This window comes from Plecotus auritus (genome assembly GCF_963455305.1).
Source record: "Plecotus auritus genome assembly, chromosome: 6".
Taxonomy (NCBI): Eukaryota; Metazoa; Chordata; class Mammalia; order Chiroptera; family Vespertilionidae; genus Plecotus; species Plecotus auritus.
This window is the reverse complement of record NC_137773.1, coordinates 151,399,993-151,414,405: the sequence shown is the minus strand read 5'-3', so window position 1 is coordinate 151,414,405 and position 14,413 is coordinate 151,399,993. Positions and strand designations below refer to the sequence as shown.

The window sequence follows — 14,413 nt, the reverse complement described above, 5'->3', positions numbered from 1 at the left end:
AACCTAAAACTAGGAATACTCATTTTTAAAGTAAGTAGCTAATCAAACCACCTTTTCCGAATTTTATTAAGAGACAATAAAACTTATAATTTGATTATATTAATGACTAAGAACTACTTAATTTCATAATGATGTCTTTAATAGAGTTTGGCTATATTGCATAATGTACAACTAATGATGACCAAGGACTTGACTCTGCTTCTTTCTCTATTTCAAGTTGCCTGAAGATTTTACTGTGGTGTTTGGAGAAGCAGAGGGTGAACTTGCTGTTGGAGGAGTTTTCTTGAGAATCTTTATTGCACAACCAGCTTGGGTTCTAAGAAAACCTAGAGAATTTCTTATTGCACTACTAGAAAAATTAACTGAGCTCCTGGAGAAGAACAATCCTCATGTAAGCTTCAGTCATCAAATAGTTTGCTAAATACACTGAGTGTTTCTGTTATAGCACGCTCCTCACTGACTGTGCATTAAGAATTAATTGCCTCTTTCAATATAGCAGCCACATTTAAATTCAAATATGCCCATCTTTTTTTCGGCATGTTCTAAAGTGAAAGTCCTTGGTAAAATGGTTATTTTTGAACCACAGTTGTAGGTGTCTATACTGAGAAGATACTCTTTCTGACCCATTGGAGAAGCTGGGAAAGAAGGTTTCTGCCATCCCATTACCCATGACTGTATAATTTTAAGGAGAAACCTAAATGTTCAGTGTAGAAACTTAAATGGAAGTGCTCTGCTAGGCCACGTTCTTTACTCAGCTTTGCATATATGGCAGGAATGACCTAGTTACAGAAATTGACGAGAGTAGTAACTGCATGGGTGAACTCTGCCTGTGAGAAAGTAGCCGTGGTCTTGGTTTGGTGAGTTAGAAATCCTGATAATGTGTAAGGTTCTATTATTTGTAAAGATTGAAAATAATTGAGGTACGTACATAATTGTTGTTAGAAGCTGGCTATAGAGAGAGGTTATTAAGAGCCTGAGTTGTCTTGTTAGATGGTCCTGAACTCCAGTTCAAGTTCTGTTACTGACTAAGCTCTGTGACCTCGAGTAATACCTCATGGTGGCTTCAGCTGCCTCATTTTTGAGTAATCACAGCACCATCACGAAGGCTGAGGTTTTAATGGGTTTTGATATATATGTGGTGTAGTTTGCATAATGCCTGGCATGTGTCGAGTACTTAGAAATTATTAGTTTAGCAAAACTTGTATTATAGAAATATTTACATTTGTCTATTTCCAGAGTCATGTTTTCTCTTTACTGGGATTGTTACTACATATAGCTTGTTTAAATAATGAAATCTTCAAAATAGAAACTTGGAAAGGGAAAAAGCACACTACAATTTTCTCCTATGTCACTTTTCTTTTTGGCACATCCCAATTTCCATGTTTACTTATGATGTGTTATGTTATGGATATATATGTATATATTTATATTTGCATATAATGGTATGTTAATATGTCTTTACAATCCATTTTGCACAATAGAAAGTGCATTATGGCATCCTGACATGTTAAATAGTAAGATTTTTAGTAGAGCTGGGGAAAACACTTCATTATTCTTCATTTTCCTGAAACTGATCTCTGATACTGACATTTCTATAACATTATCTAAAATTTTCTAGTATTACCTTACACCTGCAATAGCAATGAGATGTGACCTTGCCTAGTGAAAGGCTGCTAAGATTAAGATACCACTTTTTTAAAAATATTTTTTTTTATTGATTTCAGAGAGGCAGGAAGAGGGAGAGAGGAATAGAAACATCGGTGATGATAAAGAATCATTAATTTGGCTGCCTCCTGCACACCCTGCACTGGGGACTGAGCCTACAACCCAGGCATATGCCCTGACCGGGAATCGAACTGTGGCCTTCTGGTTCATTGGTTGACGCTCACTGAATCACTCCGGCTGGGCGATACCGCATTCTTTTTTTTTTTTTTTTTTTTATGATTTTTTTAGAGATAGGAAGGGAGAGGGATATAGAGGTAGAAACATCTGTGAGAAACATCAGTCGGGTGCCTCCTGCTTGCCCCCTACTGGGCATGTGCCCTGGCAGGGAATCAAACCAGCGACCTCTCGGTTCTTGGTTCTATGCTCAATTACTGAGCCACACTGGCCGGGAACTATGACATTCTTAAAGTCCTTTGAATTCATGCCTTTTATCAAGATGGGGAAGTTTGTTCTTAAAAGATTTGTGAATCAGTTTTCAAGTATCAGTATATAGAATTTGTGGATCCCTAGTTTTGAACACCAAATAATTATGAAGGATGTTTAGAGCTGTGTCAATATTTTATAGTTTGTTTGTTTTATACATTCCAGGGAGAAACTCTGGAAACTTTGACGATGGCTACAGTATGTCTCTTCAACGCACAGCCTCAGCTGGCTGATCAAGTCCCACCATTGGGCCATCTTCCCAAAGTTATCCAGGCGATGAATCATAGGAACAATGCCATTCCTAAGAGTGCCATTCGGGTTATCCATGCCCTGTCTGAAAATGAGGTATTGAAGAATCCATTTAGTAGATTATAGTTCTAGAATTTATGCTTCCTCTTCCTAATGTCCAGTGTGGTATGAATCCCTTTCCTACTGTGTGTCTTTCTGCATCTGAGCTACATGGTACTGTAGTAGTTCTTAAGCCGGTTTAATGATATTAATTAATAGAAGACTGAATTTGATTCAGTTCATTATTAAGGTTGAACTGAATGTAGATTTTTTCATGTCTTTTATTTTTATGGCATTTACTGTGCTGTGTGTAAAGTATTGTAACAATCTCTTTTTGGGCACTTAGTTGTGTGTTCGAGCCATGGCATCTTTAGAGACCATTGGTCCACTGATGAATGGAATGAAAAAGCGACCAGATATTGTTGGTCTAGCTTGTGAAGCAATTAATCGAATGTTTCAGAAGGAGCAGAGTGAATTAGTAGCACAAGTAAGTGACTTCCAGATTCAGCACTGTTTTAGGAAAGAAAACATACCAGACACAAAAGTTTTTACTTAACAGCCACTGCTTGGTGTCCCTGATTGAGGTTTGGCAGAAGAGGTAACTTGTGGGTTGTACATATATGATTTTATACACACACATACACAGGCAGAGGTATATATGTACACAGACAAGGTGGGGCAGGTGCCAAACATCTTACCAATGTTTAAAGTTTTGGTTTTTCCTTAGCTTGTTTTGTAAAATTTGCTGTATCCTTTTTGGGGAATTTTATTCTGTTTATTCATTCCTTTGTTTCTTAAGTCATATTTAAGAAACATGCCAAGATTTTGTTTGTCCTTTTCAAATAGACTACCCACTTAATGAAAATAAGACTTGTTGGGTATCAATATAGACAGACACTGAAGGAACAAAAAACATACAAGAAATGAAAAAGCATTATGACAGCGATCTTCCTAAAATATAACTCTTAATATAACTGGGTCACTCTTTTATCGTAAAACCTTTTAACAGTTTCTCATTATCTGCCAGGTGACCCAAGTGACATCTGACATCCTTTGCCTGAATACATGGCCCTATATCTTTCTTATGTGGTCTTCTTATTCTCCCAGCCCCCTTTTCCCTCAAATTTCCTCTACCTCATTTAGGCAAGTTAGAGGTACTGGGTTCATCTCAATTACAATGGGCCTGGAGGGTTTGTTCTGGAAAGAACATGAGTTAGTTCTACCACTTGATGGCTCTGTGACCTCAGGCATGATACTTAACCTCACAACGCTCAGATTCCGCATCTGTAAAACAAAGTTATGACTACCTCACAGGGTTGTTATAAGAATATTGGTAAAAAGGTATACTCACTAATGTTAATTACTTCCACCTCTAACCTTTGAGTTTTTGAACAGGTATCGAAAAGTTTGTGAAACCAGGGTGTTATTTAGCTTTTATTAGGCTGATAGGAAATGTATGATGAAAGCAAAGGTTGATGTTTTGAGAAAAACATCTTAAGATACTTCAGATATTGTTGCCCGTTAGTGTAATGTCAGTAGAGGAGGCAGCCCAGTGCAGGGCTGAAAGCTCCAGCTTTGCTTTTGTACATCGAGCTCTAGATTCAATCACTGCTGGCTCTGTGACTATCAGCATGTTTCACCCTCCGTGCATTGACTTTTTTTCCTTCAGTAATAATAATGTGCTTATGTCATGGGAAGATTAAATAAAATAATCAGTGTGTATTTAGAATAGTTGATGGTCTGGATTAAAATCTTACTGAATAAGAATGCCATTATCATTAAATACTTAAAAATTCTTCACCAGGCATTAAAATAATGCAGGTATGGCCCCGGGGGTGAAATTATTTCTTCAATGGATGGTTTACATTTTTTCAGCATATACATATACTTAATATTATATTGTCTTCTAGGCCCTGAAAGCAGATTTGGTCCCGTACCTCTTGAAATTACTTGAAGGCATTGGCCTCGAAAATCTGGACAGTCCAGCAGCCACTAAGGCTCAGATTGTTAAAGCCCTCAAGGCCATGACTCGAAGCCTGCAGCATGGAGAACAGGTGAGTCTGCACAGGGTGACTGATCTGCCAGTTACAGCAAAGCCTTCTCAGGGTCTTGGCTCGGGTTCCACGCACAGGGGTGTGTCTGTTGGCTATTACAGGCTGATCACAAGACCGAGGATGGACTCGCAGGGCTCTCCTCTAACCAGTGAAAAAACACAGACCAGACACTCTTGTAGTCGCCCAGGAAGATTCTTTTTCTGTGTGGTAACAGCATGTTGTCCATTTCAGGAAGAAAAATGCTGAAATTCTTCATCAATGAAGAATAATGAGTATTTAGTATTGATGAAGTTTAACTTTCAGTTCTAGGAGTTATTGTTGGATAGTGATAATCACATTCATGAAACATCCCATAATGACATATAAAGGATACAGAGCATCAATTTAGTTTCATCTTCTTTCTTTATTAGCACATATAAAGTGTTGGTTTTCTTTTTTTTGTTGTTGTTACATAGATATACTTCATGCATATGCTGATTTCAAGCCCATTCAGTAATTTAATTTTCCTCTTTGGTTTCATTGGTTAAGTTGCTTCTGAGGAGTTCCTCATTCAGTATTACTGCATAGCCCATCTACTAATTCTTTCTCTCTCTCTCAAGCTGAGGTAAAATTTAGGTAACATGAAATTAATCATTTTAAAGTGAACAATTAATTGGTGTGTTCCCATTAAGCAGTGACTCCCCATTTCTCCTTCCCACCAGCCTCTGGGAGCCCCACTCTGTTTTCTATGAATTCTGTTTCAGTTATTTCATGTAAGTGAAATCTGTGTGATCTTTGGTGTCTGCCTCCTGTCACTTATATGTTCTTGAGGTTCATCCATGTTGTAGCGTGTCTCAGTGCTTTCCGTTTTCAGGCTAAGTAATCATCCATTGTGTATATATGCCATAATTTGTTTATCCGTTCATCTGTTGATGGACATTTGGATTGTTTTTACCTACCAATATTTTTTATGGGTTTAAATTGACTTAGAGCTTTCCTTTAAGGAACCTATTCACTGTTTGTGTGTTCCAACTAAAGAAACATTTTTATGCCATTGTCCATTCTATCAGTATCATCATTTGAACAATTTAAAATGATATTAAAGGAGAGAGAACATGTGTTGCTGCAGTCATTAACTATAAGTTTATGTAAAGTATTTGGGATGAGGGACAGGCTTGCCTGTGGGTGCTCTGAATGCCAAGCACAGCCACTCCTGTGTGCCATATACAGGCAGTTGTCTTCCCCTGGCCTGTCTCAGGTCTCCTGTTGATGAAATTAGCAGAGTAACCCTGACACCACCTTCCACTTCCAAGGGAAGGAGAGAAGTAGGATAGTTTCCAAAGTAGGAGCTCCTCCACCACCTTCACAACCAATCACTTGCACTATTGCTTCTTTCCAAGGTGGGAAAGGGAATCTCTTGGACTCACATGGCCCCATGTGCAGCTCTACTTTATGCTTACCATGACATTATCTGGTGCTGTCTCTCCTGCTAGACTGTAAGCATTCCAAAGACAGGCTGTCTTTCTCATCTTGTGTCCACTGGTGCCACATGCAAAGTGCTCAGTAAATATTTGATGTGGACATTGATATGACAAAGATAATCTCCAAATTGGAATATCCTAAATTTTTTAAAGATCTCTGTCACACAGAAAGAAATACATCTTATATCAGTAGACATTTACACACATGTTATTTATACTTATACTAGAGGCCGAGTGCACGGATTCGTGCACCGGTGGGGCACCTCGGCCTGGCCTGCACCCTCTCACAATCTGGGATTCCTCGGGATGTCAGACTACTGGTTTCGGCCTGATACCGCAGGCCAGGCTGCGGGACCCCACTGGTACAAGAATCCGTGCATCGGGTCTCTGGTATGCATATAAGATCTTTGGTTAATCTCTTCTCGCCCTCCCCCCTCTGAGATTCATCAGTCTGTTCCATGTTTTCATGCCTGTGTGTTGAGCATCTCCCCCCCCCCCCAGTGGTCAGTGCGCATCATAGCTACTGGTCGAATGAACAGTCGCTTAGGCTTTTATATATATAGATGTGTGTGCATATGTGTGTGTGTGTATGTCACAGAACAGTATTTATCCATTTACATGTGATACTCAGATGCTTTCTATATGAACCTATTTTATTTTCTGGAGTGTGTGGATCACAATCTTCTTAATTGACTTCATAAACCTCTAATAGGTCACAACCTGCAATTTGAAAGACTGCTATCAGTTTTAGCTGTAAGTTTTAGGTTGAGTTTGCAGCATCTTCTCCCCATGTCTCTTTCTCAGGAGTCCTTCATGAGCCCATACCACTCTGTCAGACAGTTGTTACTATAACAAGAAAATCTTCCTGCCAAATTACATACAGATCAGTAGTTTGTAGGTTCAAATAATAGAGTCCAAGAGGGAAGGCTGACTTGGATCTTCTTTGTGTCTGGTTTAATGAGATGTACCTGGTATAGAGTGTTTGAGGGATGCTAGGTTTTAGTCCATCTTTGATTTTACTTCAGCTGGCCTTCTTCCTTTTGTCTTGGAAGTTTACTTTTCTCTTTAGTTCTATCTTTCAATATCCAGCCCTTACTTTATTTATATTGAAAGAGTTTCCTTTCCTTCCCTAGGTAAATGAAATCCTGTCTCGTTCTTCAGTCTGGAGTGCCTTCAAAGATCAGAAACATGATTTATTTATTTCTGACTCACAAACAGCAGGATACCTCACAGGTAAATCTCACCTAATTGGTTACCCTAAGACATATGGCAACTTGGACCTTCCTTTTGCCCTGACTAGAACACAAATAGCATTTGGAAGCTTTCCTAAGCTCAACCTGTGCTGGAGGTGCTGTGGGCATGCAGTGACCTCAGGTTTCAGCTCTGGACAGCATGTGACCTGCTGTGTGCTGACTGGATCATGGACTCTGCTCAGTTTTAATCATAGTAATTAATGGTGTCATAGGTTACATTTGGAGCATGGCTATTTTAAAATGTTTATATTAAACACTAGAGGCCCAGTGCATGAAATTTGTGCACAGGTAGGGTCCTAGGCCTGGCCAGCAATCAGGGCTGATCGGGGCCTTCCAGCTGCCAGCCAGAGCCTCCTTTCCCTGGCTGCTGGCTGCTGGCCAGGGCCTCCATTCTCTGGCTGCCAGCTGCTGGCCAGGGCCTTCCTTTGTTCCGCACTGCCCTCTGGTGATCAGAGCACATCATAGCGAGCGAGCGAGCGAGCGATCTCCCAGTCGAACTCCCCTGGGGATAATTTGCATATTAGGCTTTTATAGATTATAAATTTTGGAGAACTATAAGAACTAACAGTATCAGAAACATGGTATCATCCTTCCATTTCTGTCAAAATAAGTTGAGGTTTCTAATATGTACACTTATACGTGAAATATTTTTCTTCTACGTTTCTAGTGATTCATCTGTACTTTCAGTAAATATTTCTGGATAGTCCTCTCAGGGGAGGAAATATCTGGGTACCATAAAGGGAAGGATGTTTACTGCTTAGGGATCAAAAGGTAATGCAGTTTTGAAGCTCAGGACATTTGTCCATTTGACATACTAATTGCAAAATAATTTTACAATACTCATTTTCATATTGGCTTTTGTTTAAAAAGGAAGTCCCAGCATTGTATTGCTATATGCTGAATATGAAATACAGTCTCTGGTATAAAAGTTTTCAGTTGAAATTAACCTTAAGAATATGATGTGGTTCTTGCCGTCTGCCTGAAGTTGTAGTTGACTCTTGAACATTGTGGGTTTGAACTGTGCAGGTCCAGTTATACATGGATTGTTTTCAGTTGATCCTGGAAGCTCAAACCCATGTTGTTCAAGGGTCAATGTCAAGGTTGGGGTCTGTGTATTAGGAGGGCCAGGTATAGGTGTACTTGAATTTTCAACCGTGAGGGAAGTCGGTACTCCTAACCCCTCACTTCTCAAGGTTCAACAGTATATTTTAAAAATGTCAGCACTGAATCCTCTAATCAGAGATGATGTGGGTAAATGGAAAGAAAAAGATTATTGTCTCGTGTTTCTCACACCAATGTAATTGTTTTAATCATCCTGATTGCTAGTATAGAAGATCATACATCATGAAGACTGAATCTTGAGTATTCAGAAATGAGGACTTGGGAGAAAGTTTTGCTTGGTTTTGATTTTAGACTCGGCTGTGATACAACTCCCCCCCACCCCCCCACCCCCATTGTGACCACTTTAATATTAATCCACTAGAATTCTTAAGCAGAGCCTATAATTTGTAAACGTGGTGCTTTGGCTGCAGGTGGTGTTTGCACATTGAGGAACAGAGTGCCACAGGTTTCCCTTCGACTTTTCCATCCCTGTCCTCTGCTTTCCATGGAGAGAAGTCCCTGGAATATGCTCGTGCTCTATTCCACATCTCTTTTAAATTGGGGATAGAGCCATAGCTTCTAGTTAGGAACATCAAAAACTTTACCGCTTTAGACTCTTATTTCCTAGAGTCATTTACACACTCGTTTTTGTGCCAGTGCAGTCATTACTTTGTATATGGGATGTTATGATTGGAAAATCTGCCTTATTCTAGCTAAGTGTAAACTTGTTTAAAATTGGGCCTAAAAATAGTAAGGTGTAGATTGTAAGCTTCCTTGCAGGGGGGCCTCTTTTTAGTCTTTCTGTTCTCCATTCCAGTTCACATTCATTGATTTGACTGGATGTGATAAAAGACTGCAAATGGTCTTTGCTACTGACACAGAAGAGCTAGGGGTTTATCTTCAGAGACCTAGACTTCCCTTAGAAACCATTTTGGTCCTCACCCTCATACAAATCCCCTAATATGTATAGAAAGAACAGGGAGTAAGGATTCCTGTCTGTGCCTTTCCTTTGACTTGATCCCAGGGTGGCTTCTGAAATGAGGTGTGAGCAGCAGCTGTGAGTTGCAGGGTGTGAAGGGAGGGTTAGTGATGAAGAAAGGCTGCTGTTTACAAACTTCTTCGAAGTTGTTAGGCTGCTCAAGGGGCAGCAAGTTTTACACAGATCCAGTCATGGGGAGACGGTCTGAACCTCAGCCTGGAAAGGCCTGGTGTCACCGTGACCGTGCTGACGGCCACCGCTGCAGCCTGTGGGCATGTCAACATGTAAGAGCTAGCATTGGACAGGAAAAAACTTTACTCCTGCATATTTACTTAATTAGAGACATATGGGACAGTTAACTTGGCTTCCTAAGGTCATCAAAGGGACAGAGGGTACAGTTCTTGGGCCTCTCAAACCAGTCCATTAGTGCTTTGCAGAGTAGGTTTTTATTACCTTTTGCTTTTTTTTACTCCTGTCCAAGACAGGATGTTGGCAATGTTAGCAAGTATGAGTGCTGTCAGGAAGGACCCCTGAGGTCAGTGTCAGTTCATTGAAGGACAGCGCTGCTGCGGCAGAGCCCCCTTTTTCTGTTTTCCCTGCTGAGAAGCCCGTGTTTGTTGTCACCAAAGCTCATGTTCCTTCCACTGCTCCGTCATGAGCAGTTCCCTTTGTGATGGTCTTTAAGTCTCCATCTTTCCTCATTATTTTTAAGTCTGACAGCCTTGCACACTGTTGCCACCTGCTGAGTTTCTGGCAACCCCTCCTCTTTCCTCCTGCCTTTTGCTGGAGAGCACACTGTCTGTCCCATGCTCGTGGCCAGACTGTAACACCTAGCCCCTGGACACCAGACACATCCTCACGGGGGCCAAGCTGTGAGGGAGAGAGCGTCTCAGACTTCATTTACAGAATATTCTGCAATTAGTCTGTCTTCCTAATGAGGCAGGTGATAGGGCTAGAGTATTCTGGATAATCCTTCAAGACCATCATTCACAATTTAGATTTTAGCCCAGAGGTTCCCAAACTTTCTCATTTCACATTTTTTCCATCTATTCCCTAAGACCACAAGAAAAGCTAATAGTTAAGTTTATTAAGTAGTTATGTCCAACACCTTGCACGCTGTGTGTATGGTGTCCAGCAGATGCCTCTGTATCTCAGATTAAAACTCTGCAGCAGTGTCCCGTGCGTTTGCCTGTGCCTCAGCCCATAGCTTGAGGACCACAGCCTTAGTCCATTTTCTGTACGTACCATTCATGATTTGGTCTCATGATCTACTTGTTTGATGGGGACCAAGTTGAGCCCACAATCAGAAGTGCTCAGGAATTATACCCATCTGGAGTGTGGAGCGTTTTATTCCTAAGGGTTGCATCTTTGGTGAGACCTGTTTGCTAGTTTCCTGGTAATCTCACTGCTGCCTGAGGTTCCAAGAGCGATAGAGTGATGGGCCGTGGTGGGCAGTGTGCTGTCGTGCTGCACCACCCGTGAGGTCTTTCTTTTGAGCAGGCCATGGGAGGCCCCTGTCCTGGTTGGTGGAAGGTAGGGTTGGTAGGCAGGTTCGCTGGGCCTTAAAAGGGGAAATTCTTTGTCTGAGATTTCTGAGTTGAAGGTTTTGAGGGCCTAGGTACCTGCGTGGCATGTCACAGCTCCCCCAAGCTGTTGTTTGTAGCCCAGTAGCCACATGCAAGATATAGTGTCGGCTCAGCGGAACAAGCCGTTTCACATCCGCCATGCAAATGCTTGTAAGGATGAAAAACAAGGTGGTCTGAATTGGGCCCCTTTTCCTGCATCTGTCCCTGTTATGCTTTAGTCCCCATCAAACTGCTCTGCTGTTTGCACTTCCTCACAACTTCCCTTGCTGCTTATATTTCTTTTTTCCCCTCAGGTGTCTCTCCTTCCCTTCTAACTGGCAGCAGCCCCCTTCACCTCAGGAGCGGGCTTTAGATCCGCTCTGCCAGGCAGCTTGCTAACTTCTGTGTAGCTCTCTGACGCAGGTAGAGAACCATTTTGCTAAATGCATGCCACTTCCACTGCCTTTCTGGTCCTAACCCTTCAATGTTCTCTAGCTGTTTGCCTTGTTTTCTGTAATTTCTGCTAAAAGGATTGCTTAGTTTTTGTATTATGCTATAGTGGGTCTTGGAAGTAAAGTTCTCTGTACAGTTTGTGCAGAGTCAGGTGTGATTAAATGTCTGCCATGTTTAAGAGAAAGTAGAGGGCCTACAGCCATTCCATGCTTCCAGGACACATCCTGATGAAGGCTGGCGGGAGAGCATTTTCATGCAGCGGAGACACTGAGAGTCCAGGCAGACCAGGAACTAAACTCGTGAGACATTTCCCGGAGCACTCTTGTTTTGACTCATACATGTCCCAAGCCTGCCTTTCCTTTCTGAGACCTTGGTGGAGCAACCCTTGTTCATTTGGTGTTACTTGTTATAATAGTTTTTTGGGGTTTTTTTTGCACCAAATGAAAATAGGTTAACTTGATGGATAGAAGTGTTTTGTTTTGTTGGGAATTTCATCAAGTGTGAGTTTTGGATGGACTGAGTTTCTTTCCTGTTTGTCACACTCCCCCTTTTTTTAATATTTGACATAACCATCCTTCAGTGCCCAGGATTTTTTTGAAAAACAACTTCCCAGATGTGAGGAGGGAAATTTTTCCATATTTCCACAGCAGTGTTACTGTCCAGCAGAAATTTTGGAATCATTTTTAACTTTGTCACATAGTAAAGGCAGCAGCACTTTCATGTTTTATATAGCTGTTTGTTAAGGCTTAGTTGTACCTTTAGATAATTCTCTTAGGTCATCAGCTTCTTGTGATGGGGTTCTGACATTTTATAAAGGTCCCAGTTTCCATGTGACTGTGCTCTCTAGAAGGTGTGTTTTCCTTTCTCTCTTGCAGGACCTGGAGTTGCTGGCTACCTTACCGCAGGCACATCCTCGTCAGTCATGTCTAACCTGCCGCCTCCCGTAGACCATGAGGCAGGCGACCTTGGCTATCAGACTTGAAATCTTCGTGAGAGACATTACACTGAAAGGCCAGTCGGTGCCCAGTCCACATTCCTCCAGCTGATACGTTGAAGCAAACTCTTACTGCCTTCCTCCTGATTTCACGACAGTGTTATTCCTTTTTCTATGAATATATTTTTATTTAGGAAAAGTCAGTGATTCCAGTTGTATCACACTATAAGAAAGCACTCTGTGGATCAACCTAAGTGGGTACCCAAGAATTTCTTTCTTGATGTATGTAAGCACATTTTGCTCCTTTATATCTGTTTACAAGACTGTGAATCAAAAAGACAAAACCTTCCTAGTTTTTATAACGTTTTGTTGTTTTTTTTAAATTAGTGTGACTGTGAGGTTGAACTACAGTCTACAGAAATTGGGCTAAGTCACTCGTTCCTGGAAAAGGGCATTTTCCTCTCCTGAATCGAGTCCACCTGGCTGGCCTCCTCTCATGGTTGAACACTATTAGGGCTTGCCCCTGCATCTGTTCACTGGTCCCCTCCCGAGGCTCACAGTCCACATCGTATGTACAACTGGCTCCAAATTGAATGAGAAAGGAGCTTGAGCAAAAAATTTAAGAACAGATGTCAAGATGTTCGGTAGGAGATTAGTGTAATTGTGAAATGTTCTATACATTATCAAATATATAAAGCTTTCTATATTGAATGTACATTATACAGATCATTCATATGTGTACATAAAATTTTAAAATAAAGGGAATTGACTGCTTTGTTAATGAGATATATTTGTTCTAGTTTAATTTTTCCCTTGGATTGCCTCATATATCTTTATTTCTGAGACAGAATTAGCAGTGGTAGAAAACAGACTTTACCTCACGTTCACAGCTCCTCATATAGCCACAGTGACATACTGATCATTTCTAATTCCATTAATAGCCATAACTAACTTTCCAGGAATAGACAGCGTCTCATTTATTTTTCATACAGTATTCAGGAATGGGTCGGGCTGTTAATAAATAATGTGTGCGAGAGACATTAATTCCAAAATTTTTAAGAGGAGAGAATTTAAAGAGTGAGAGGCTATTTTAAATAACACCAATTTCAGCATTAGATCTTTTAAATAACACCAATTAGATCTTCTAATGTGATCAAAACTACAAGAAAACATAAACATGTAAAATATATACAAATGCTTCTTAAAGAATGAGGAAATATCCGGACTTGCAAGTTGCCTTTGAAAACAAGAACCCATTTGTTCCAGTCAGTGTGTGAAAGAGCTGGGCTGGAGACCTCGTCCTATCATAAATTGCTAATTCAAAAGTTTTCATCGGATTTATCAACTCTCAAAGATTATGAAGCCATGTAAGTATTTTCATATATAAGTAGGGTTTTAGTTTCCATAATACTTTGTCATAAATATATGTTCACGGAAAGAGATTGCAATAGCTAACTTGGGAGGAGTAGGTGTTTTGGAGAACATAATCAACACAAACATTTTTTCCTTAAATAGTTAGAGACTATATATATATATATATAATATATATATATATATATATATATATATATATATATTATATATATATGACTATTTAATGATATTTAAAGGCCCATTAAATCTATAAACATTGATGTTTGAATACTGATAATAATTAATCTTTATTAAACATTTACTGTATGCCATGCATCATATGAAGTGTTATACATGCATAACCTCATTTAATCCTCAGAGCAAACCTCTGGGCTTGATAATGATATAATTCCCATCTTCCAGGTGAAGAGCATTGAGCTCAGAGAGGCAAATCAACTTACCAAAAATCTCACAATTAGTAAGTAATAGAGTAAAAAATCAAAACTACTTTTCTTTGCCGTCAACATCTGTGTTCTGAGCTCCTCTCCTAAGAAAGCAGCAATCTCTAGCAAATGTATGAGACTGGGGAAGCTGAGTTTTTTGTTTTTAAACTTTTTTTTATTGTAAAAAACAGATACAGAAAATCTCACTGGACAGATTAATGAATCATTGCAAGGCACATCACCCTTGAAACTGCCACCCAGGTCAAGAACCTTCCCCAACCCTCATCAAAATCACAGCCTCTCCCTCCAAAAATGACCACCTGTCTGACTCTTCCTTGTGTCCCTTCATAGTTTATCCCCTAGACACTACCGTTCGGTCTTG

General features: G+C 40.3%; 1 protein-coding gene across 4 annotated transcripts in view; it reads left to right on the top strand.

Moving 5' to 3' along the window:
• DNAJC13 (DnaJ heat shock protein family (Hsp40) member C13) overlaps nt 1-13,022 on the top strand; it is a 112,639-nt gene extending 99,617 nt beyond the window's left edge. For 3 of the 4 annotated variants that reach the window (XM_080671760.1, XM_080671759.1, XM_080671761.1), the window contains 6 exons: nt 218-391; nt 2,314-2,493; nt 2,783-2,923; nt 4,347-4,490; nt 7,084-7,183; nt 12,177-13,022. In XM_080671760.1, coding sequence (XP_080527886.1) covers nt 218-391; nt 2,314-2,493; nt 2,783-2,923; nt 4,347-4,490; nt 7,084-7,183; nt 12,177-12,283 — 846 coding nt within the window. In that variant the 3' untranslated portion in view covers nt 12,284-13,022. Of the gene's footprint in view, nt 1-217; nt 392-2,313; nt 2,494-2,782; nt 2,924-4,346; nt 4,491-7,083; nt 7,184-11,162; nt 11,272-12,176 lie in introns of all 4 variants that reach the window. The other variant, XR_013960780.1, reaches the window with a different exon arrangement.
• Nucleotides 13,023-14,413: the final 1,391 nt, after the last annotated feature.